Source organism: Strongylocentrotus purpuratus, unplaced genomic scaffold (assembly GCF_000002235.5).
Source record: "Strongylocentrotus purpuratus isolate Spur 01 unplaced genomic scaffold, Spur_5.0 spur5_scaffold_6, whole genome shotgun sequence".
Classification (NCBI taxonomy): Eukaryota; Metazoa; Echinodermata; class Echinoidea; order Camarodonta; family Strongylocentrotidae; genus Strongylocentrotus; species Strongylocentrotus purpuratus.
Window position 1 is genome coordinate 57,161,081 of NW_022145612.1, and position 26,546 is coordinate 57,187,626.

A 26,546-nucleotide genomic window follows, 5' to 3' on the forward strand; every position below is an offset into this window, starting at 1 on the left:
GGAATTCTCTTGATGCCTGAGAGGGATTTTTGGCAATCCGTAAGGAACATTCGTTAGCAATGCGGAGAGAAAGAGACAGATTTGGTGGAGAGATAGGGATATAGCTTTACTCCTTGACCATGGACTCTGTCTATACACAGCACAGCCCACACATTACAAGGTCGTTCAACGGTCTTCCCTCCCTCTGCAGGAAGTACATACATACGCACCGCTTCGAGCATACTCCAAAGGGTAAAACTGTCTGTGGTGAGGACACAGACGGGGAGGGTGTGTCAGTGGTTGAACGGCAAACTCAGTGACTGGAAAATGAGGATAAATAGAGAAGCATGTCTGCAGTTGGTCAACAGTTTGCTAGGAGCAGCCAACCAGCTTTCAGCACAAGAGTGAAAACTCATTCAGAAGTAACATTACTCACGCAACTTTTACAAGAGGCTATAAAGGACTTTTGTCATCAGGGTAGCAGATCAATTCAGCTCTAAGCATCTCACAGCATTGTACTTCAACAAGGTCACTTCTTATAAACTTGGATCTAGCATATTTTTCTCAACGATTTAATAATTATGGCTTCTTTAGCTTCATCAAGCGTTTTTGTGAGCTCTGTCGTTTTGCTCTTGGGGCTTGTAAATATCGCCATGGTTTCTGCCAGTTGTGCCACTTGCCCCATCACTCATCCACAACAAAAGTTCTGTCAGTCAGCATTTGGTAAGTTCATTTCCTTTTAAAGTAAACAAAATAATATGAGGTTTTAAGAATTTTATTCGACAAAATTTGCTATATTTAAGATTTCTCTCTTTTGTTTGAATGGTGTTTCTTTTCTTTTTCTTTTTGTGCATTCATTAGAGTTAATCTCATATTGTTTTTTGTTTTTTGTCTATTTGTTAAAAAATAATAGCTCTGTTTAGTTACAAAAAATAACGGGAGTGAATTCACAATAGATTCAGATTTTGAGAAAGACATTACTATTTCATGATTTCAAAATAACTGTTTACAGAAATGTTTTTTCTGCAGTGCACTAATGATTTATTTAAATAAAAAACACCAAGATGATACTAATTTGGGTAAATTACACCAAATTTCACTCAGTCAAATGCTAACATTTCTTTTTCTTTTTTGTCTTTATCTACAGTATACAAGGTGAGGACGATATCGATGCAGTATGTTGACATCAATAACCAGCCTGTACTCTACTCATCCCAAGCCTATGATGTCCAATACAGGGTCAAAGTGGAGAATGTCTTTAAAGGAGAGGGGAGCCTAGGGAAAGAAGGGAAAACAGTCTTCATCTACTCACCCAAGAATGTTTGTAACATTGATAAGTTGGAGATGGGCATCAGATACCTCATCAGTGGTAAGTTCAGAGAAGAGATTTTATTGGAAAAAAACATTAACTAATTTTTATCAGAATTCTCTGAAAATGTTTTGATTTAAAGAGGAGATGCACAACATACAAGTTTTACTTTAAAAAATATTCAACCAACTTTTCGTTTGTGTAAAGGATTATCGGACAAGTAATTTCAATGATGAATCTTATAGGACTAAAACCACAATACAAAGTATGGAATCTGAACTTATACTTTATATTTTTTTTTTTACTTGAAATGGACATACAAATATCTTTATTCAACCTAATTTTAGATTTATGCTCTTGACTACTTGGTACAAAAAAGGGGTGAAAAAGAAAAATGCATAAGACAAGCTTTTTGTTTCCATATTACATCCTTAATTCTACTGATTTATTTTGTATTAGGCTGAGTTGGATGGGTTTCATATCATAAATTATAATCATTGCCATCTCTTTTCCATCATTTTTAGGGAATATGAAAGGAGACAAGAAGCAGGTGACAACTTGTGGCATCGTTGAGAAGTGGTCTGAGATTTCCGCATCTCAGAGGAGAGGAGTGAGAGGTTTCTACCAGTCACAGTGCAAAAGCTGCACGGTAAGATTTAGAATCTTTACTTTGGATAATATAACATCTAAGAGGGGAGCTTATTAAATGGATTTTCTTGTTGGAAGTAATCATTTTCAAATAAAAATAAAAATGGGATGATTTTTTTAATCTATTCACCTTAGATTTTTTTTCATGCAATTAATTTACTCGAAATGGTATATTAATACCAATAAATATTCCAGAAGGAATTTGATTGACTAAATTATCATTTTGTATCATAATCACAGTTTTCTAAATTTGAGCAAAGATATATATGAACAAATATTTTACGTGAATTTAAACCAATGTTTTCTCTATAAATGCATTCATTCTTCAGGTATTTGGGACATCAATCCAGCTTTTCTATGGAGGCAAAGAGATGGTTGATTCCATGAGCTCTGGTCTGTGGAGTCGTCAGCAGTGCTTCTTCAACCCCCTTGCTTCCATGACCTACGGTAGCGAAGACTGCGAGACAGAGCACGCCTACTGCATGCGTCAGGAGAATGGAGTCTGCACTTGGGAGGGAGGAAAGGCCTACGATAACTGCTTCCGCCAGAGAGAGTACAACTGGCAGCTGATGCAGTTTGGCGAGAATGGACTCGCTGCCTGGACCTGCCCTGAGCAATGCAAGACCCTCACAACCAGGAAACTCAAGTACAAGTGCAAGAAAGCCACCAGGAAGATGCCACCCTGCAACTCAGGGGATACAGTCAGAGAGTTTATTCCTGATGCTGTACGCACTGTGGTTCCAGAAATGTCTGAAGTGCGCACTGTCCAACCCAACTCACTGCAGGAGATCCCCAGGACTGTTCATCCCAACATGATCCAGGAGGTTCCTGCAACAGGTTCTCCAACGGTTGCCAATGTCCTATCAGCTCTGCTCCATGAAGATTAAATAGGAAGAGCTTCTCTGAAATAAACAGATCAAATGGTACCAGACCTGGGAACTCTTGGTAGCATCTTTTATCAAGTGGTTGCTATCGATTGGATTTGTCTAAAAATTTGACATTTCAAGGATTCTGCTCTGAGCATGATCTTAGAATGAGCAATCTGGATCAGGTAGACCGCTATTTTAGAAGAAAATTATCAATTACCAACTTTAAATGATTTTCCCCCAATATGAGTAATTCTAAAGTGTAAAATATGATAAGGGAATTAGATTACATTGATACGACTTTCAAAGAGAGACATTTCTAAAATGTTGATGCTAGGTTTACATTTAGTTCCCGGCGGCCACGTTTGTCCGAAACGTAGTGCGCCGTGGGATTTGGGCCATTTTTTCTCTGTATTCAAGGTTTGTTAGGTCTTGCCAAGTTTTTTATATTACCTACAGTCACGTTTTGTTGCGTTAACTTTGGGCTACTAGGTTTCTCATCCGGACTGACTGCCGTGGCAAATTTTTTAACAGTTTAAAAATCCTGTGATTGTCATGGCTGCCGGGGAACATTATGTAAACCTAGTATAAGAAGCTGAAATAGCAGGACAACTGCAACAAGGCATTTTTTAATGATTACTCTCTGTAAATATGATCTATCCATTTTGTGCACCATTGATACTTTATAATGCACATTATATATATTTAATGGATTTATAACAATAATATTATACAAATTGAAAAATTATGCATACAAAATAATATAATTGTTATAATTGTTTACATTATTTGTTAAATTTTTTTATATTACATTAACATCTAAATGACTTTTGAAAGTGTTATGGCAGAAAAAAGGAAGAATGAATCTTTTGAGAATGGAGACTAGATAAACAGGATTTTTCACTGATACCTGTATATTTTTAGAATGCTTCATATGTTGTTATAACCACTATTCAAATACCACATGACTTTGTCATATGTATCAGTTTGAGAATGGTATGTTGTAAGATATGTTGTAACTCTAGCTATGATATTCAGGGTCGATACTTTGTGTCTTTCTTTGTTTATTTACACAATGTGTTCTTTCAAACTTGAGTGAAACTGTAAATATTGGTTATTCTTAACCAAATGAAACATTGGACATGAACTTTTCATATATTTCTTTATCTGTGTTCTATTTATGATCATTATGACTTCACCAACTGGCAGCTGTATGTAATATGTTGGTTTAATTCACAAAACCATCATACAATTAGGTGATTAAATGTACATTTTTTTTGTTTTGAAATGCAAATCATTTATGTGCAGGGCTTTCCTTTATTTGCAAAAGTTAGGGACAATATATTCTGTGAACTAATTGCAGAGAAAACACCTCTTGAATTTGCCGAGAAATAGAAAGGCTAAATTATGAGCAATGTCAAAGTGAAAGAGAGAAAGAAAGAGAGAGAGAAAAAAAAGAGAGAAAAGAGAGAGAGAGAGAGAGAGAGAGAGAGAAAGAGAGAAAGAAGGAAAAAAAAGAGGAAGACAGAGGGGTCACGAAGAATTATGATACAATAGAAGATAAGAACTTGAAGAACAAAACAGAGAGAGAGAGAGAGAGAGAGAGAGAGAGAAAAGAGGATGAGGGAAAGAGAGATGAGAGATAAATATAAAAGGAAATGAAAGAAAGACAGGTAAAAGAAGAGTATATCAGGAGAGAGTGATAGAAAGAAATAGAGAGAGATATATATTTATAGAGAGAGGAGATATACAGATGAAAACCATTAAAGGCCAAGTCCACTCCAAAAACAATCTGCTTTTACAAAAAAGCAAGAGAAACAGAAAGAAAACAAATAGAGTAAAATTGGATAACTACTACTACTAATAATAATATTGGATATTTACATAGCGCACATATCCACCCTGCAAGATGCTCAAAGTGCTCCAATATTAGAATTTTTGAAAAAGTATGAAAAAGTATGGAACAATGGAAATCACTACACAAATCGTCCCTATTTTCACGAAGTGACGGTAGTGAGGAAAATCGTCACGCAAAGTGAATGCAATTTTTTTTCACTACCGTCACTTCGTGAAAACAGCGACGAAATTGCCAATTAGGTTTTCAGTTAGTGACGTTATGGCCTCACTCTTAATTTCCATTTTTATCCCCAAAAACTTGATTTCCTCAGGCTTTTGCCCAGGTTATATGATTTGTATCATATTCTGTGCATGACATTTAAAAAAATATTTTATGAATATCAAAGGATTGATACTATTTTCTATATATTGTATATTCATAATTATTGATTTTTATATAAATAGTTTATCAAAATTCAAATCTGTCATGATTTAAATGAAAAAATGCTCTATAAATAGTGCATCCACACAAAAACATATTACTATAAATATAACTTGGATGCTGTTGTGAAGAAATAAGATTCTTAGGGGGAACATGGGAAATTTATATTATCAATATAAAGAAAACGATTGGTGGATAGTGAGGCAATGACGTTACAGACTCATGGGTGTGTTGCCATTTTGTCTTGTGATTTCCAAAGTTTTTTGTGTCATTGAAGATTCACTAGTCATCTGATTTTGCTCAAACTTGTTTTGATTGGTTTGTCTGATTTTTCTGCTTCTATTGAAAGTAACTTTTTTTTGGAATGGACTTGCCCTTTAATGAAACAAAGAGTGAGATATAAAAGATGGAGAGAAATATAAGAAGGGAACATGAAGAACATACAAGGTACAATTGGAGCCTGGAAAAAAGAAGGAATGAAAACAAAGATGATGAATAGAAAATGTACTGAGGGAGAGAAAGAGAGAGAGAGAGAAGGGGAGAGAGAAAGAGAGAGAGAGAGAGAGAGAGAGAGGGAGGAGGGTGGAGGTAGAAATCAACCAACAATCGTTCGCATGTCAGCAGATTTTTTAATCTATAGAAAAAGAAAAAAGGATGAAAGCAAGAAGCAGAATTTTTTAAAGGTTGAATAAAGATTTTAATTGAAAAAGAAATTTTATTAAAGTAAAAAAAGAGGCGGGGAGTGAAAATAACAGCAGAAAACATAGAGAGAGAGAGAGTGAGATAGAGAGAGAGAGAGAGAGAGAGAGAGAGAGAGAGAGAGAGAGAGAAAGGGGGGACAGGAAAGGAAGAGAGTACAAGAGATAGATAGATAGTTGAAGAAGATACAGTTAGATAAAGAAGGAAAAGCAAGAGAGGAAGTCAGGGAAATATGGAGAAAGAAAAAGAATCAGATGGGGGGGGGGGGGGGGGGGACACACACAGAAATAGGAAAGTGGACAGCAGCATGTAAAGAGGATGAGTCAAATCTAAAGTTAGTAGGTAACATACAAAAAAACAGACACGGCGGAAAAACAGACAGAGAGAAACGACTACAGACAAAAGGATATAAGAATAGCCACAGATGTAGGAAAGTAAAAAAAAGTATCATAAACAGAAATAGGGAGTGGGATGTGATTCCTCTGATAGTGGGAGGGTCCTTCTCATGCTGAGAGAGGCGGAGTCTAAGCTATGATATCATTGGCCAATCACAGCATCTTGCCCGAGAACATCGCTTGATATGTGCCTCCACAGTCAGAAAATGGATGGTAAACTCATTATCAACATGACTGAATATCTGTTAAAACAATTTTCCAACCCATGAAATGATTACAAAATCTTGGAAATATAGTTTTCGTTGCATTCTTAAAAATAGTATTTTGAGTGGGCATCATTCCCTGATGGTAGAAGCAGGGAGGTAGCTGATCGATAAGTCAACGCCTTGCCTTAGTAGACGTTTGGCTAGCCTGGTCTGAATGTGAATAGGACAGGAAAGCCAAGGGATCCTGTGGTTACAAGTGCTGGAAACATAGGAAAAGCATGACATCCTGAACATGTTTATATGTAAACATTCAGCACAAATATTACCTCCTCTGCCCCCCCCCTCTCTCTCTCTCTCTCTCTCTCTCTCTCTCTCTCTCTCTATTTATCTCTATTTGTGTGTCTGTCTATCTCCATGAACTATTCTAGCTAGTGCTGTAGTAACCATAGCAAGATGGTGCATCAATTGAGAAAAAGTGCAAGTTTGTAGTTAAACTCTATGCAATATACACACAAAATATATATGTCAAAAGTACCATGACGGTGGTTATCTAAGATATTTATTATTTCATGTGATAAACTACCAGTTTCTTTGATTTTATAAGAACATAATAGCAGCTTGCGCAACTTTATAAATGCCTTTTAGAATCAATTATTTCAATGGTTAAGTTTTGTTTTAAATGGTTTAGAAGTGTAAGCTAATGTAGTTGTCAACTTGTCAATGGCCTAGGCTTGCAGATTAAACTTGACATTACCTCTTATTTTCTCAATGAAAATACAGCTTAAGTCATGTGACTTTTTGATAATCGTCTCCTCAAAACAAACCAAAAGACCCTACAAATTCTCTCATGATTTTGTATTTGTCACTGTGGTATCTTTGGTTTAGCACCGTTGGTGAAATTATGGAAACAATTGATTACTTTCTGTTGTAGTTTCTATGGAACTTTCAGCATAAACAGATGAGTAAGAAGAGCACTGATCAGCTGATTCATAGATGAGATTAATCTTGTCTACCTGTACTGTAGGGGTGCTTTGAATGTAATAAGCCTAGAGCTTTCATGCTTTGAATGAACATTAATGTGGTATGGATTATATATGATAATTATTTAAAGTTGTAATATAATCAATTGTAATTGTAAATGGATGACAATAATTATAAACCACTAAAAAGCTTGTCCAGCAAGGGAGAATTCCTTATAATGATGAAAGAGCTCAAAGAAACAAATAATAAAATAAAATAGTGAGCAAGAGAGAAAGGGGGGGGGGGGGGAGAGGGGAGAAAAAAAGGGGAAAAAAAAACAGAAAGAGAGAGGGGGCAGCAATCACAACGACAAAATGAATTGAATTTTTGTTAAACAAATTATTGCTCAAATGTCTCAAAAATGAATGTATGTGTAGACCCTACATAATCTTTTATTCACCATAAAAGTTTTGTGGCTTTAGTTATAGAGCTGGAGCCTGGAATCATGTTTACCTCATTACATTTCCAATTCTTGGACATATTAATTTTTTTTTGCTTTGAGAATAAGAAAACTTTATAGAAAACAGCATGAGTCAATGTGTAGAGGTTTTTCATCAGCTAATCTATTTGAGCTACAATAAATTTTCACATTAAAAAAAGGTGCTGAAAAGGTGACTCAAATTGGAATGCTGTTGATGATGAAAGTGACTGGCAGCTTGTGATAATTCATAACAAAATTTGAGCTGTAGGGGAAGAAGGGTAGAGGTAGGTTAGTTTACGACAATAACTCTGACCTATAAACTCTTTGGCTAGGTCAAGTTTCAGACATGGCTAGCCTGTACAAAATGAAAGAATTAATGAATATACGACCCAGACGTAAGTGAACTAAAACAAGCATTGCATTCCATAAAAGTTGATCACAGAGCCTACTCCTAGCTTGATCCGGTCAAATTATTTTTCTTGCTAAAAGCGAGTTGACTTGGTGACAGGAAGAATGCAAATACAACTAGAGACTTTCCGAAAGTAGACAGAAACCCCCTTGGACCAATAGTATGCTGGTGTATCTTAGTCTAAAAAAGTAAACCTTAAAATACTTTAATCGGAAGTTACAACTTTTTGTTCTCATCACAGGTTATTGAGAATAAATGTGATTGTGTTATATAATGAGAAATTAGTTACATCACAAAACAATTTCAGGAAGACTTTCCAATTGTGTTGTAAACATGAAGGAATAAAAGGCATGACTTTCTGTGAAGTTTCATTCAGTATAGCCTGGTAGACTATGATAGTGCTGAGAGCAGTGTGTATCACTGGTTTCAGTCTAAACAGAGAGCAACCCACACACTGCTTTGTCTGTCAATTACTGCACTCCTCCCTCTGGAGGAAGTGTGGGAGCCAAAATTTGGGCAACAGGTGACGTATTGCCAAGCCTTAGGTGTCGGCCCTGACAAGGGAGTAAACACACTGAGCAGAAGAGCCAGAGAGGTGTGAGTGTGTGACTAGAAATGTGTGCATAAATAGGAGAGCTGAGCTATCGTTGGTCAACAGTTAGCTCTTAGCAGCCAACCAGATAACACCTGAGCACCACAGAGAGAGAGAGAGAGAGAGAGAGCGAGAAAGAAGAGAACTTGACTCCAGCCAGCCAAACTCAAGTGACCATTTCTAAACTTGTCATCAACAGAGCTTCTGCTATACTTATGTGGACAATATCCATTCTTATTTCAACCAGCCTTCATTTCCCTGCAATATTTTCACTTTTCATAGCTTGGATCAGGTGTATTTTCAGCAATTTTTAAAGCCATGGCTTATTTATCCTCATCAGTGTTTCTTGTGAGTGCTTTGATCGTCTTCTTAGAGGTAGCGAACATCGCCAATATGTCTGAAGCAAGTTGTGCCTCTTGCCCCATCACGCATCCTCAACAGAAGTTCTGTAATGCTGAGTTTGGTGAGTTGATCTATTCCTATATCTTCCTTAATCTAAACATTCATAGCAAACAAAACTTATTAATTTCAATGTCCCTTGTTGTGTCTAGCTGATAGTATATTACTTTTTTTTATTAAGCTATTATTCTCGCTGATTCTGATTTCTATACTACCAATTTATAACTTTTCCACTGCAGTAAGAAGCAAATTCTTAAACAGATAATAATCTATTGCAATCATGATTCCTGTTTGTAAAACTTAGAGCAGCACAATATTTTTTGAAAGAAATACTTTCTGAATGTTTCTTTGAATAAGTAAATTACCTGAATTGGAAACGAAGTCCAATTATATCACCTTATAACAGTAATCCAAAGCTGTTATCTTGTTCTGGCAATATATTTCTGATCATTTTCTTTTCATATAAAGATTTATATCATGTGTATTAAATACTATAATGATTTTTTCCTCTCATTTTACAGTTTACAAGGTGAGACCTATCTCATGGCAATATGTTGACATTGAGGGCAATCCTGTACTCTATGCATCACAAGCCTACGATGTCCAGTATAAAGTCAAAGTGGAGAACGTCTTTAAAGGGCAAGAAAGTTTGGCAAAGGATGGGGCAATCATCTTTCTCCACTCGCCCAAGAACCTGTGCCTCATTGACAAGCTAGAGATGGGCATCAAATATCTCATCAGTGGTAAGTTCACAGATATCACTTTTTTATTAATTTAAATTGTTGTAAGGTCAACTGGATAAAATTTTTGTTGACATTGCCTTCAAAATTGCAGTATAATAAGTTCTGATACAGTAAATAGAAAGAACAAAAGATAATAGAAAATTCTGAAAAGGAACAAAAATGGGATAATGTTTACCTAGGAAATAAAAGAGTGTGACTTTTTCCTTGTAAAAGTAGACGTTGAAAGTATAGTATTAAGCATGATATAGACCGACATAACAGCTACATTCAAGTAATGCACTTCTTTAAATTCTGAAAAACAAAATTAAACATTGCCGGATTAAGTGATGACTTTAAAGAATTTAAATTTTCAAAATACTTAATTCTGCTATATAAGATGAGGAACAAATGAAATTCCACATTTCACAACATTGCCCATTGGCCTGACTTTTAAAACTGATGCAACAAAGAAATAGTATTTCATAAACATTCAAAATATTGTTTTCTTCTTTTCCTTTACAGCTGATATGCGAGGAGAGATTATACAAGTAACAGCTTGTGGAATTGTTCAAAAGTGGTCTGACCTCACCCCATCACAGAGGAGAGGAGTGAGAGGTTTCTACCAGTCACAGTGCTCCAGCTGTAAGGTAAGAGCACAACTTGATTTCCTTCTTATTCTTAACAATTTACAGAGAGAGAGGGAGAGGGAGAGAGAGAGAGAGAGAGAGAGAGAGAGAGAGAGAGAGAGAGAGAGAGAGAGAGAGAGAGAGAGAGAGAGAGAGAGAGAGAGGGGGGGGGGGGGAGGGAGAGAGCAAAAAGCAACCATAAAGAATACCTGTCAAAATTGCATGAATATAAAACATTTATTCTGCATACAGATATTGTTATTTAGGGAAATCTTATACAAAAATGAGAAATTATGCAACTTATTGGATGGGGAAGTTGATGCATTGGTGGAAACAGAGTAAGACACAGTTTTTTAAAAGTGTTCAAATTCCTAATCAATCATTTCAAAATTGTAGATTCCGATATTGCATAAAAGTTGTTTTTAGATTTTAGAATAAGCAATATAGTATAAATATGTAATTCACTTTTAGCCTTCGCTTCAACTATAATCATATACCTTTGTGAATAGCAATTGTAAAGTACATACATATCTAATCAAATTGTTATGTTCTCTTTCTTGATTAGGTCTTTGGGTCAGCAGTCCAACGTTACTATGGAGGTGACGAGATCATTGACGAAATGAGCTCTGGACTGTGGAGCAAACGACAGTGCTTCTATAACCCTCTTGCTTCCGTAACTTATGGCAGCGAAGAGTGCGAGACCAAACATGCCTACTGCGTCCATCAAAAAGATGGCGTTTGTGGATGGGAGGGTGGAGAGGCCTACGAGCAATGCTTCCGCCAGAGAGAGTACAACTGGCAACTGATGCAGTTCGCAGAGATCGGTCTCGCTGCCTGGACCTGCCCTGAGCAATGTAAGGACCTCACGCCTAGGAGACTCAAGTACAAGTGCAAGAAAGCCACCAGGAAGATGCCACCCTGCAACTCAAGAGACACTGTCAGAGAGTTTGAGCCTGAAGCTGCCTTGGAGGCTGTACGAACCGTTGATCCTAACACCATAGATGAGGTTCCTCCTACTGAATCACCGGAGATCTTAGCAGCGCTATCAGCCCTATTTGATTAGATATTGTCAAGGTTTTATTGGATGTATTCACTTTTTTATCAAGTGTGTGGCAACCATGGTCCTCTTTTCATTCTTAGAGTAGACTCATTCACTGCAACATTCTTGTCTATAAAATGTAAGAATTTGTTTACAATGGTTAATATTATATGAGAATTAAGTAGTCATTGGATTAAAAGGAAATGGTTCCAGTGATTGAGATATACCTGCAGGCAGAGATAAATATATCTTTATCACTGTAATATTTTTTGGTCAAATTTAATGATACATTTTAGTAAAAATTACCACCTTCAAAATTATGTATTTATAGTTCTATGATCTTATTTCACTTCATTCTATTTAATTTTTTTGTTTATTGTTTATGATATGAATTTATGTCAAATTATTGTTTGTTATACTGGACAATATAAAAACTTCTACCTCTGAACATTCACAAAGTATTCAGAAAATAAGTATTTATTACTAATCAAGGGCAATGTCATTGATTGCCCCAATCCTAGCAAAATATTTTTGAAGAAAAAAAAGAATATTATTTTAGACAGTTATCAGTATTCAATAATGTGAAAAACCAAGATTATGTTCACTATTTTGAAGGAAATTGCTGCGAAACAGGGTCTTTGATTTTATGATTTGTAAATATTGGTTTTTACCTCAGTTCAAAACATGCTGCAATAAGTGCTAGAACTGAAAAATAAACTTATATTATTTCAAAATAACCCAGGATAACTAGGTTGATTGTTATATTGTGTACATGATCATTACATAATTAAATTACTTGATATAGTTGTCATATATAGCATGTACAACGCATCCCTTCAAAATTTAAAAAAGATTGTGACATTAAAGTCTATTTTGATGCAATTGCAAATACTAATGTTTTCTTCAAGAGTGCTACACAAATAATATAAAATTCATAATGACTAACCAAGAGGAAAAAACACAACTTTATATTGTACACAATTTCTTTTTGCTCCCAAGTCAGTGCTTCTACCCATTTAAAGTTTCATATACTTTTTTGTGTGCAGATTTTACATTCAAATTTCTCTTTCAACCTTCACTCACGGACAGGAAAATAGTCTTTCTCTCTATGCAAGAGTGTCTTATTTATTATTTCATTATCTCTTTCTGAATGTTGAATAATTTATTGAGCATGTATATGAATGTTTTCTTGATTGTATCTTTACAATCATGATGTCTTTACTTCACCATTTGGCAGCTGTGCAATCTTTTGTATGTAAAACTTTTGTTATTAAATATTCTATATACTCTTCATGTGAAGGAAATGAAATATATGGCAGGCAATGTTTCTTGTAATTACAGTGATGATGTGACAGTGGAAAGAGTTGACACAGAGACAGCGTGTGAGAGAGGGGAAGGAGGGGACGGAAGAAAGGAGAGAGTGAGAGAATGTGAAAGAGGTTGATATGGAGAGAGGGGAAGAGAGAGAGAAAGAGAGAGAGAGAGAGAGAGAAAGAAAGAAAGAAAGAGACAGAGAGAGATAGAGAGAGAGAGAAAAAAAAGAGAGAGAGATAGGGAGAAAGAGAGAGAGAGAGAGTCCTCCTCAACAATGTGGAGAGTAAGCTTGTTTCAAATGACAGCACTGATAGAAGGAATGATAAGAATGATAAGAAAACAGAACAATTATGACAGAGCATGTACAGGAAAGCATGGGAAGAATAGATGAATTGAGAGAGGACATTTGTTTGAATCTGATAGTAAATAAATATGAACATTTGATCACTCTGTTGATCACAAAGCATAAAGAATTGTAATATCTACATAATTGATTAAAGGTGAAAGATCTCAATAATTATATAACATTTCAATAAGATAGAAATACCCAGATACCTGAACCTCCTCCAATAGGATTTATCAGCTTGCACTAACCAATGAGCTTGTGACCATTGGTCATCCCTTATAACTATTGACCAATCATGGCTCATAAGTAGTATTAGTATCAAGTGACCGTGGTCACCTGTGATAACTATTGACCAATAATGGGTCACAAGTAGTATTAGTATCAAATGACCACAGTCACCTGTGATAACTATTGACCAATCATGGCTCAAAAGTAGTATTAGTATCAAGTGACCACGGTCACCTGTGATAACTATTGACCAATCATGGCTCACAAGTAGTATTAGTATCAAGTGACCACGGTCACCTGTGATAACTATTGACCAATCATGGCTCACAAGTAGTATTAATATCAAATGACCACAGTCACCTGTGATAACTATTGACCAATCATGGCTCACAAGTAGTATTAGTATCAAGTGACCGCGGTCACCTGTGATAACTATTGACCAATCATGGCTCACAAGTAGTATTAGTATCAAGTGACCGCGGTCACCTGTGATAACTATTGACCAATCATGGCTCACAAGTAGTATTAGTATCAAGTGACCATGGTCATCTATGATAGCAGTCACCCGTGATAACTATAGACCAATCATGGCTCACAAGTAGTATTAGTATCAAGTGACCATGGGCACTCCATCTGTGTTAGAATGTATCATGTAACACACTATAGATCTCAGCAGACTATATCACTCAAAGATCACAATTTGCTGTCATGAATCTTTGTGTTGTTGTTTCCCCAAAATCATTATTGTAATTATCAAACCTTTCAAACAATTCATCACTTTCCATGATGATGAACAAAATAAGAAATATTTATCGGGTTACCTTGGATATTTCCATGAAAAACTGTTACTGGATTGGTTACCATGCCAACTTTGTTACTACATTGGCGTAATCAATGGCATAAAGCATTGTTTGTCAGGAAATCAGCTAATTGATTACTTGCAGAAAATACAAGAAAATCTAAATCCCTGTGAAATATGACTCAGTATACTGTACAGCAACTGTTATATGCCATCACAGTATCACTCATCGGCTAAGAGAGAGAGAGAGAGAGAGAGAGAGAGAGAGAGGGAGAGAGAGAGAGAAGGGGGGGGGGTGCATGGATGGAGGGAGGACAGTGAGGGAGAGACATAACATTGGAGAGATAGGGAGAAAAACAGACAGTAATTTTGTTTTAAATAGAGATAGGATAGGAGATGGCGATAGAGATAAAGGTGGATGGATGGATGGATACAGAGGTAGATGTCAGGGATATAAAAAGAATAGAGAAAGATAAAGTGGCGAGAGAGAGAGGAAGGGAGAGAGAAGAAGGGAACGAGGGAGTGAGGGAGCAAGGGGAAGGGGAGAAGGGAGTGAGATAGGGAGGGGGAGAGTGCAATTTATAAATAATTAAATAGAGAAGAGCAGTGGATGTACGAGACAAAAGGGAAAGGGGGGGGGGGGGGGAAGAGAATCTAGGGAAATACATTGAAAGGGACCCAGAGAATAGGAGAAGAGTACAGGAACAATGAAGAAAGTGGACAAAGGTGGGGAGTCAAACTATTTCAGCAATAAAAGAGGAGTCTCAAGATCTCTCACCTAATTTAAGTTGTCATAATTTCTTTGTGGGGAGAAAAGCCAGCCTTCGTCCCCCCCCCCCCCCCCCCCCCCCAGGGTCTAATTCGACCTATATACCACTTTCATTCCCTTTTAAATCTGAATAAAGATGGGAGAATTTTCAATTTGCATCAAGAAATGGCAGTCAAGACACAATTTGTACCTCACGATAACTTTCAAATTCAGCCAATAAGAAACATCCCTGTATGATAAATGAAAATATTATGCCATGTATTGATAGGGCATGTGATAATGAGGGCAAAAGTAGGAGAGAAGCATGGAAGAATATAGAAGTAAGCATTATGAAAGGGTATTATTAATATTAACATCATTTTTTATTTGAATGGGGAGCAGATTAAGTACAGGTTGACTGTGATAATATCATCAGTATGAAATGGGTCTTTATCAATCATATTTAAACCCAGTGGTTGTCAACATCTTGTTAAAATGACCTGTAAATCTGGTATTAAAAAAAATGAAATCCTACAACAGTTATGCCCAAGCCAATAAACTACCCCTCAAATATTGGTGTACCTTGAAAAGTGGTACACAAACAAGTACTTAAAGCATCTTTTGTCCACTATTCTTAAACACTGTTACACAAGGATCCAAAGCTTGCCCTATAATAGCACCTAACAATAAGAGAACATTAAGCCCCACAATGCTCATTCAACACTATAGCAGTTACCCCAACACAATACTCACTTTACAATGCAGTAAAAGGGTACAGTAAGATTGTGAAGTGTTTACCATCTTGCTTGGTTAATGCCTCCAATCCAGAGAGAAAGGGAAAAGAAAAATATTTCTCCTATACTTCCGGTAGAGTTGAGAAGCTTTTCATTTCTTCTGGTACCTCTCTAGTGGTTGGAAATATTGCCAAGGTGAGTGTCAGCATTACTCTTTTACATTTTCTAAGATTCTTTTATACATTTTGCTCAAAAGAAATAGTAGGACGTCGATCTTGACAATTGCAGGTAACAAATATGACTTTTTAGGTGATGTTTTGACTGTTTGGAGCCTGCAGAAGGGTGTTCACTCAGTCAATATGCCCTATGACTCTGAACAGATAATTTCTCCAGTATGGCACAGATCACAATTTCCAGAGAAATCTGAGTCTGGCACATAAGTTTTTATGGCATCCCTAATCATGTATATTAAGGGAGTGACACGTCTTCATGATGGAATTTTACATTCTGTAGGCCACAAGAAGACCTAACGTTTCAAATGTTTACAAGTTTACATTAAAACAAAAAAATGAAATGCTTCGTAATTTCTTCAAAATTTTAGGTCATACGTAAGGAGGCCACAAGGCCTATAAAAATATTCATCAGTGAATTTAAAAATTGTAAAATAATTTGTGTACCCTTGTCTGCAAACCTGTGTATCTCTGTAAGGCACCCATTTCCTTTTTGGAAAGCTGAACTTTTGTCACTCATAATAAAGCAAATCTAGTAGATGATCCTTCTCACTTCCTATCCAAAATAGTATAGTAATGCTTTGTGCTATCAATATCATTTTGATATCATAGTCTTGTCTTTATATCACAGCAATTGATGATTTTATTTTGTTAACGATACAAAGAGTTGGAAAAATATTGACATAAAGATAAAGTGCAATTAGGTTCCTATTATCCGAGACAGATCTAGAAGGTTAAGACTCGGGAGGCTAAAGTCCAATGTTGATCAATTCTGGTTTTATGCTCCAGACTAGGATTACTTGAAGAGGAAATTATTCAAACATTAAAAACATAACTCAAGTATATTTGTACTTCTTCAGCAACCATGCGAAGAATACAGACTTTTCAGCTACATGTGGATCAACATACACCGGCAGCAAATATTGTTCATTTTTAGAGAGACAGAGCTCAGAGTAGGGGATGGAAAATTACCTGAAAGGATTTATGCTATTCATTTGTAAGTAGCACATGCATGAAGGATTGCTTTGTGTCATTAGCCTGGAACCAAAGGATCAATCTTCAACAAGCTTTCTGGAGTCCCAGACAATATTTCAATTTGTTTGTAGCAGGTATTAAATACTATCATATTAGTATCAATACATCTATTTTGAGCTGTCTTTTGTTACGATGTACATGATAGATTGCAACTGTTACTAACAGCTTCAAAGGATGGAGGTTTTATAGCCCCGATTTTCTGTTATTAACGGGCTTCAAAGGATGAAAGATTTATAGCCGCGATCTTCTGTTGTTACACGGATGATGTAGTACTCTTATACCGGTGGGAGCTTTTCATTCAGGTAGCACCAGGTCTCGATAATTAGCTGAAAACGTGCTGGGGCTCAATAAGCACTCACATCATTGATATATCTCTCTCCAGATCAAATTGCTCATTTGTTGCTTTAAATAGAAACGCCTTACCTGGTTTTTGCCATATTCTCTCATCTTGATACACATTGTCACATCTACTCAGCACCATGGCGATAAGAGTTGTAGGTCCACTACTTGTGACCCTCGTGATCCTGGGCTACTTCCAGACATCGATGGCCTCCTCAGGTATCAAGTGCAGCCATACCTGTTTATCACTGCATCCTCAGCAACGCTTCTGTGATGACGATGTAGGTGAGTTTCAAAAAATGTTTAGTTCTTGTAAAGTTGAAAAGTGACTTGTGATCTCTCTCATTTTATGTACATCAGATTGGAAGGATATCATACCAGTCTGACTTGTTCTTACTTCACTCATCTTACTTCACTGATCTCTCTCATTTTATGTACATCAGATTGGAAGGATATCATACCAGTCTGACTTGTTCTTACTTCACCAGGAGTATTGAGATGTATCAGTTCAGATTCAGATTCAGCTTCAGCTCATCGTAGAAGTGACCCCTGGAAAGGGGTGTTCTTCAAATAGTCATATATTCCAAATCTAAGAACTTGCTGAAAAGATTTGACCAAACTTCATTCCACATGTGTGTAGTCCTATTCTGTGTACAGTTTCTTTCAAAGTAATCGCATGCCCAGTAATTAACTTCATCTTAAAAAAAAGACATAATCTTGCAACAGTTTCAGCTAAAACATAGGATTGATTAGAATTGACAAATGTCGCCCCAATTAAAAAATTTTAAATCCCAAATTAGATGAGATTTTGAAATTCTTTAGTATATGCATACCAGGTAAAGGTATCACTAAATATTTGTATTGTGCTATATTCAACAATTTCTGAGAGAATATACTAATTCAATTATTGGTAATGATGGCTTCTTTTACATACAACTTATAAACATATATTTTTAGATTTGATAGGAGACAAAATACCTAGATATAGTGAATACACACACACACATATAAACAAAATCCAAAGATAATTGCAGCTATAGTATTTTTCAAAATAAAAATGAAATGTCACACCCCAAACTCCACCCACCTCTGGAAATAAGATAACAGGCAGGAGGGGTGTTGGGAGGGAGCATTGGGAGGGGGCATCCCTCTTGTATCCACCTTCTAGACTGTACATTAATTGTATTTAACTTGACATAAACATGAAATTTAAAATTTGCATAACCATTGTGAAACCTAGTGTTAGAATAAGCAACTTTTAAAAAATTGGGTTCTAAAACGCTAAGGATTTCAAGAAATTAAAATATCAAATTTATCGGTACTCCCGATACATTTCAAATAGTGCCTACGGCCATACAATGGTAGCTGCGACCATGAAAATCTCGGAATATGCAGTTCTGATTTATAATTTCCAAACGGGAATAGAAAATCAGTCGATTTTAGACAAGAAACATTGCTTTGAAGCTAAAGTAATATCAAACTTGAGAGGGAGCTATACAACATAAAGAGTTTATTATTCACAATTTCATCACTTTAGCCTTGATTTCAACCGCGACAGCGATCATTGAATATTGTAGGATCGCAAATGCTTCCAATATGTTCATTTGATCCAAAGTCACGACCCATACCAAAACTTTGTATTTACCTTTCAGAGGCTGCCCCAGGCAAATTAATGGAGCAATAATTGCTAACCCAATTTGCACTCACATGTTTATTCACCAAGCAAAATGATGTGAGTGAAAATCAGGGAATCATTGGAAGAACATTCCATTGATTTGCATGGTTTCGGACAAGACAATGACACTCCCTATAATGTTTGCTGACTTTTCACACAGAGTCTGACAACATAAATCTGCTGTAACTGCCATATATCCACTGTATTCAAATTACACATTTAAAGGAAAAAAAATGCATAACTGGGTATAAGCAATCTCCAATAGATTGTAACAAAATATTTTTTTTCCTTAGTAGGTCCATGCTAGAAATATTAAAGATGGTGTACCATCTGAGAATTTTTTTTTTGTTCAAAGCATTTTCTGTGCTTTTATTCCTTACAAAATAGTTCTGAAGATGATAATCACATCTCATGTCTTTTTCAATGTTGATAACCAGGTGATACAGTATTTAAAGAGTAATTTTTTATGTATGGAGCTAGAGGGGCTATAACTCTGTTTTAAAGTATGAGTTAACACCCTTCTGGCACTCAATACACAATTCAGTCTGATTAATTTTGTTTTGATTTTCTCTCAACCAGTTCTGAAGGTGAAAATCATGTCCCGGTATTTTGTGAACGCTAAGAACGAGGTAGTGCAGCATCCCTACAGTAGTTTTGTTCGCTACGGGGCACGGGTCCTCATGTCCTTGAAGGAGTCACCATTTGCCAAGGAGGATGAAGACATCTTCTTCTACTCTCCAAGCTATGATTGTTCTATAGCGGTACCAGAACTCAAGGACGTCTATGTCATAGGAGGTAAAGTACTTCTCACAACAAATCCCTTTAATACCACTTTTTTTTGTTTTTGTGTTTTATAACTCTTTCTGTGCAAGTTTTGCTTCTTTTTTTTCCTCTAGTTTTTTTTAACCAGAATCATGACTGGTGTTTACTTTTGAAACACTTTAGTTTCTTTCCTAAGGCTTTGTAAAAAAAAATTGCACTGTACAAGGAGTAGAATACTAATCCTGTTTTATAATACAACAAATATTTCTATGCATAAAAACCTTTGTAAAATTAAAATGAGTTAACTTTGAATTACTTTTCTGCATTTTGTTCCTATTTTTTTCACACTGTTAAAGATCACATTCAATTTTAGTAAGCACCCAACAATCATCCAATTTCTACCTGGCAATGAAATACTGAAATATGTAAACATGCAGTACTCTGTGTAAAGCCTTTCAGATTTTTACTGTTGATGGATGAAATCATGGATGGAAGATTAAAATATCTCTTTCGTTTAGATCTTTTTATTCAAATAGAACACTTTGAGACTATCATGAATAGACATTATATTCAAACCTCCTTCGAAAGGTATAGACAAGTTTTGGATATGCCCCCCTCTCAAAAAATGAAATGGAAGCTCTTATTACCAATCATGTGAAAGAAGATGTTTTGACTAATACGTGATGATACAAATTTTGCCGGAAACCGCCTACTAATTGATATATTTGGTAAATTATCATATCGATCCGGCCTGGATAGATATCGTAAATGCACTTCAACATTGAACATTTGGGCATATATTTCTCCTTTTTTGCGAATTTAGGTTGAGTTATTGCCATCTAAACCTCTAAAGGCAATATTGAATGGATATTTTGCACCCAAAACCCTTGAACCACAATTTGACTACTACCAGTATATATCTTTAACTACGATTGCTCTTCATAATCCTGAAAGCTCATGTATAGATCTCTAAACTCACAAATTTAGTCATTGGGTGAGGAGTTGGGTATGGATGAAGTTTCAAAAAAATATCACAGGAGTGTAATAAAATGGTGAACAAGATCTATACAACAATTACCCTTGTGGTGCAAACATTATGGAAAAGAAAACCTGGAATTTTATTACTGATAAACTTCATGCACTAGTGGTTCTAGTCTAAATAACATGTACTCGAAAGGGACTCACGTATAAATCATCTTGAATTTGAAACCATTGTTAAGGTGCCAGCAGGCTGATGACAGCACTGCTTTCTTTTCATGAGATACCCATCAATCACCAAAAAAAAAGATTGGATTTGAATGCGTCTGATGTTGTGAACATTTTTTGTTTTCCTATTCGTCTGACGGCAATGGGAATCTTCAGTTATTACACACACTTATACTTTTTGCGTGAATCTAAAAGTTATAGGTGATTTCGCCCTCCACCTGAACACCTTCAAATTGAGAAAGAAAAATATATATACATATATATATATATATATATATATATTTTTTGAGGAATCAACGTGTACATCAGTACTATAATGAAAAAAAAGTAGTAAAAGTTAGTGGCAACCTTTGCAAATAAGCACAAGCGAACTGAGGAGCAGACAGAAAGTGAAATAAAATGATTTTTTTTTCTTTTTTTTCTGAAATCTTTTTTTTTTTTTTTCTAATGATTTTTTTGGACTTAGTATTGTGTTAGCCTTAGACAGGCATTTTGTTTCTCCACTCTGAATTCAGATGTATATATAAGTATATGTGCCTTTATAATCTGTGCATATATTGTCTGCCAGGAGGTCATTGACACATTGCATGTGGGGACTAGCAACAGGTTAACACATTGCTATAGTATATGCGTCAGTGAGCTACCTCTTACGACTCCAAACAGACAAGATGTTCTGTCACTGGTCTTAATTTTTCTTTGATAAAAGACCACTTTCAATTTCTTTTTGTTTATCATTGATCTGTAGGAAAGGTTATAGATGAACTGCTGGTCGTCACTTCATGTGATGGGATAGCCATGAGGTTTGATAACCTAACATCAGACCAACGAAGAGGATTCAAGGACAGATACGAGGAGCAATGTGGCTTCTGTACGGTAAGAACAGCTAGCTAGCTAGCTAACCAGCTTTTGCTCTGAATACAACTGCTCCAAGCTTTCTCTTGTAAAAGGTCTAAGGATGGGGGTGTACTACATGGTTATGTGGCTAGAGAAATCGTTGAATGCCCCCTTATAAACCAGGGTAGAAATACCTCAGTAGGTATGGATTACTAAGTGGGATGTGTTTGATAACATTGGAATATTCTTCTTATCGTCTTATTCAGATCCAGGGGGCTGGTACCACCAAATACATAGGGGGTGACCTGGCAGAAGATGGGCAGGAGTCAGGGTACTGGAGTCCAAAAGAATGTTTCTATAACCCCTACCCATCCGTCAGATACGGCGGGCAGGACTGCGAGACCCTGTATACCTTCTGCAGGCCCCACCCAGATACCGGTGAATGTGCGTGGGAGGAAACGATGGACTATGATGACTGCTTCGATGCCAGAGAATCTATCTGGTTCTTCACTGAGAAGAGCCAGCCTGCCTATACCTGCCGGTCTCAGTGCATGGTTCAGCCCACCAAGCTCCTCAGGTGGAGGTGTCTCAAAGTCATCAAGAAACTAGAGATGAAAGGCTTAATTCAACGCTGCTAAGTATATATTAGCACACACGACCAACGGCCTATAAGACCAGCAACCCATGAGACCGACAACCCATGAGACCGGCAGCCCATGGGACTAGAAATCTTTCAGGCCATCTGATTTTTGAAAATCACTCATTAATTATGAAAATACTGGCTTATACAGTAATGTGTTTACATGGGCAAAGGAACTTCTTTCTTCATCAAGATCTCATTACATCTTTAGTTTCATTATACATTTCATTACATACCATTCCTTTATCTCAATACTATACATCCCATCATCTTTGAAATTCCTCTTCATTTTTGTTAAAGTGGTGAAACCACTCTAGACATTTGCGGAAGTTTTTCAGATCAACTAGGAAGATCCTGATTTTTAGATTTGGAAATCATTACCTTCCTTCCAATTATAGAGAAGTTTTACAGCGTATTGGTATTTTTAAAGGGAATAGTCTGACATTGAAATGGATTTATAGTACCCAGGTCAGAATGAATCAAAGTCTTGACTATTTCATTTTGTTAAATTGCAATATATATAAATATTCATGAGATGATGGTAAATTTATGCCTCTTAGTAGACATTTTAATGTAATAAATATAAAAGTATTTCTGTAGGAAAATATGATATCATCTCATCTGCAGGCTCTATTTAAAGAGTAAATGACATCATTTACAATTAGCATGAAGTGATCTAAGGCACTGCCAATTAATAGTTGTTGCCTATCCAGCCCTATTTGGTGAGGGTAATGAAATAAACCTAAATGTAAAGATACATTTTTTTGTTATTGAATATTTAAACTGCAAAAGATTTTCATATTCATGTATCAATAACTTGAAGTTGATACATATATTTTAATTTATGCCAACATCAATTCAGATTTTCTAGGTTTTAGAATGCATAGGTAAGTTCACATGCCACTTCAATCCAAGAAACTTTCACAAGCACAGAAAGGTACGGCATGCCTGTAAGTTCATACTCTATGCATTGGTAAAAAGGGTCTTCCAATGACGTGCACAAATTTGCTTCCAAACATGATGTTATTTACTCAGTCCGAACCCTGAATAGGACAGGTTAAACTCCTAGGAACCCAAACGCTTGTCCTTCACCTTAGTGCCTATTGTCAGCTCCTATACTTGGGGGTATATGGTGTGAATTGTTCCTCTCTCTATTGCAGATTGTTTGGGTACCAAATAAGTCCGCCCATAGAAGCCATGTTCACTTTGGCACTAATTGTTATTGCTCCTGGACCGGGCAAAACATGGTCGACAATGGTAGGCGAAAAAGTCAAGATCTAAGTTGTCGATTTTGCTTCAAACTCTCTCACGGATTGCAGAAGCAATGGCAATAGATTTGTGTCCACGCAGTTTTCCCATCTCATTGTATATTGCACTCTCATTCTGGAGTAGTCAGGGTGTGATTATTCCTTGGAACTATTTGGAGTCCTTTGTATGTGGTGCTAATAAAACCTTGACTTTTTCTTTGGAAATATTTGCAGAGAAATGTCATTTTTGGTTCAGAAGTGATAATGTTTTGTGAATGAGCATGAGAATGTGGGTGTGGGAAAATGATGATTCAGTGGTCATGTGTTGCATGTAGTAAAAACAAATATACTGAGTGTATTTGAATATTAATGTAAGAACATAAAGGGAATAATAAATAGAAAATGGTTAAACAGTGAGAGATAGAAAGATAGAGAGAAAGAGATTGAAAGAAAAATAGAGATGAAAAAATGGAGATATAGAAAGAGAGAGAAAATAAGAGAGAGAGAGAGGGAAGAGAAGAGAGAAAGAGAGGGAAGAGAAGGGAGAGAGAGGGAGAGAAAGAGAGAGAGAGAGAGAGGGAGAGAAAGAGAGAGAAAGAGAAAAAGAGAGTTTGACGTTGGTACTGGAAAATGAGGGGATGAAACATCATATAAAGTGAAAAGAGTTTCACTCAATACAAATACAAAAATAAATATTTAAAAAAAAACAAAGGGAGAGGGAAAATGCAGCCTGATGCAGATAAATACAAAAGAAAAGGGCGACAAGGCGATAATCATCTCCTTTCATCCAGTAATGAAATGAAATAATTATCCATTGTCCAATATATGCTGACAGAAACCAGTATCATATTCACCTGATTAATGGGTCCTTTCCATCGACCCATGACAGTATAGACACAAACAATAATTAACTAACACCTGCAGTGCTATCAAGTCGTATCAGATACATGAATAATGAGCCAATTTTTCAACGATTGTGGCTATTTTGTTTCTTTTAATAATTAAAGCTTCTACCAACTTAGTAGGCAAGCTTTCATCCACACCTGTGGGCTTTCTCAGACCAAGTAGTTCTTCATACTTGCTGTAAGTGAAGAAGTGAAGAATTGTTTGGCTTGAGGAGGTCCACAGGAGAAGATGAAATATTGCCAACTACATTTTCAAGTTGGTAGAAACTGATACTACATGTTATGGTTACCACAACAGATGTTAGTTTCTTGTTTCACACAAATTTTGTTTTATGATTTCTAATTCTCCAATCAATGAAGCAGGTCGTATTTCAAGAAGAAGAAGAAGAGGAGATGGGCAATCTATTCTTTGTCATGCTTTCCTTTCTAATGAAAAAGTAGGATAATTTCATATTCCTAAACTTGATTGGAAATCATTATGACCAAAAAATACATACTTCACCTGGAAAACAGATTAGATTTTCCAACATGAAATAATTACCCATTGTCACATTGTAAGACAAGTCGAACAATCAAGTGCTGACAGAAAAGAGTATCATATTCACTTTCTAAATGGATCTTTCTTCTGGAATCATGTAAGCATTATCACAAACGATAATTGAATCATTAATTAAATTATATTAGAAGCACCACCCTTTTTCTTTTTCTTTGACAGCAGATTTCCTTTAAAGATAAAGTTGGGTACTGGTTATGTAATTACATTGTAAAAGAAACTGCCTAGAAGCAATTGGGAAAGGTTGATTTGTAGTACATAATTATACTGTGAGATTTTGGAATGATCAACAATAAAAAATTGACTAAATCTTGCTAAAGGTCACATGCACTGCTTGCAGAAATTGTTATATGGGACTTTAAACACATATGGAATAAATGGTTGATCCTAACTTTTCAGATATTTCTTGTCATGTTTTCACTAAGGGGGCATATAAAGAGCAATCCTTTTTTCAGGAGAGATTTGTTTAGAGGTATTGTATCCAACTTCAAGAATGAAACTTACATTAAAAGGAAGCTTAAGAGAAAGCTTACAAATTATATTTTTCTACAACTTTCACAAGAACTCAACCTTCGCTTTAAACTTGTGATCAGGCAGGATTGAAGAAAAGAAACAATCTAAAGACAGTCGTGCCATGCACCTGAACTTCTTATTATACAGACTTAATTGGTAGAGCAATGTTTATCCTGCCAGCTACATTAGATGTTAAGATGATGAAAACATGACATAAATCAGAGAGAACATTAAGGGAGTTCCACATCATTCAAAATTGACATGCAATGCAGGAAATCTAATCAAGATTCACCTTGTTTGTGCAGAATTGCTGAAGAAAATTACCCAACCCTTGGCCATGCTCGTTTGTATCTGTAGTGAATTTTCAAAAGATAATCAAAAGAAACCCCACAAGACGAGGCCATCAAGCCCTATATCTGTATGAGATGCATGCAGGTTATCAAATAGTTTGGAATTTGTAAAGAGATTATGACATTTGAAGGAGGATATTCAAATGGGATTCTATTTCTTTGTGCTGGTTGGCTTATGTAGCCACTCCTTCTTGCCTCACCTACAGTATTATTAATGTTCGAAACCAATCTAGTGAAGCCTCATAAATCAAGATTAGTCATAAAACACAATATCTGTGAGGGCTGTATGCAGGATATGCAGGATTTCATCAGTAATATACAAATTTCAAAAGCGCAACAAATTAACATATCATAAATGCACCGACGAAACAACAAATCTAAGCAAATTTTAAAAAGAAGTCTGTAATGGTAGTCACTATAAAAGTTACAGATATCTATAATTTGATGTTTCTGCACAATTTTCATCTAAAAAGGTGACAA

General features: G+C 35.9%; 3 protein-coding genes across 4 annotated transcripts; all 3 read left to right on the forward strand.

The window, feature by feature from the left end:
• The first annotated feature begins 340 nt into the window (after positions 1–340).
• LOC100889219 (metalloproteinase inhibitor 1) lies at positions 341–4,096 on the forward strand. The gene is made up of 4 exons (XM_003725476.3): positions 341–702; positions 1,127–1,348; positions 1,813–1,937; positions 2,266–4,096. Exons 1-4 carry the CDS (start codon positions 561–563, stop codon positions 2,821–2,823), a joined length of 1,047 nt encoding a protein of 348 aa, XP_003725524.1. The 5' UTR covers positions 341–560; the 3' UTR covers positions 2,824–4,096.
• A 4,822-nt stretch (positions 4,097–8,918) lies between these two features.
• LOC115919543 (metalloproteinase inhibitor 1-like) lies at positions 8,919–12,912 on the forward strand. The gene is made up of 4 exons (XM_030973631.1): positions 8,919–9,285; positions 9,743–9,964; positions 10,466–10,590; positions 11,135–12,912. Exons 1-4 carry the CDS (start codon positions 9,141–9,143, stop codon positions 11,630–11,632), a joined length of 990 nt encoding a protein of 329 aa, XP_030829491.1. The 5' UTR covers positions 8,919–9,140; the 3' UTR covers positions 11,633–12,912.
• Positions 12,913–15,842: 2,930 nt separating this feature from the next.
• Positions 15,843–23,970, forward strand: LOC115918312 (metalloproteinase inhibitor 2-like). Of its 2 annotated transcripts, none has more exons than XM_030973083.1 (5): positions 15,843–15,972; positions 17,518–17,666; positions 19,636–19,851; positions 21,770–21,897; positions 22,125–23,970. In XM_030973083.1, the coding sequence occupies exons 2-5, from the start codon at positions 17,522–17,524 to the stop codon at positions 22,494–22,496; spliced, it is 861 nt and encodes a 286-aa protein (XP_030828943.1). In that variant the 5' UTR covers positions 15,843–15,972; positions 17,518–17,521; the 3' UTR covers positions 22,497–23,970. The 2 variants fall into 2 exon arrangements, with proteins under 2 accessions (XP_030828943.1, XP_030828942.1); XM_030973082.1 differs by having other exon boundaries at positions 15,875–15,972; positions 17,455–17,666.
• Positions 23,971–26,546: the final 2,576 nt, after the last annotated feature.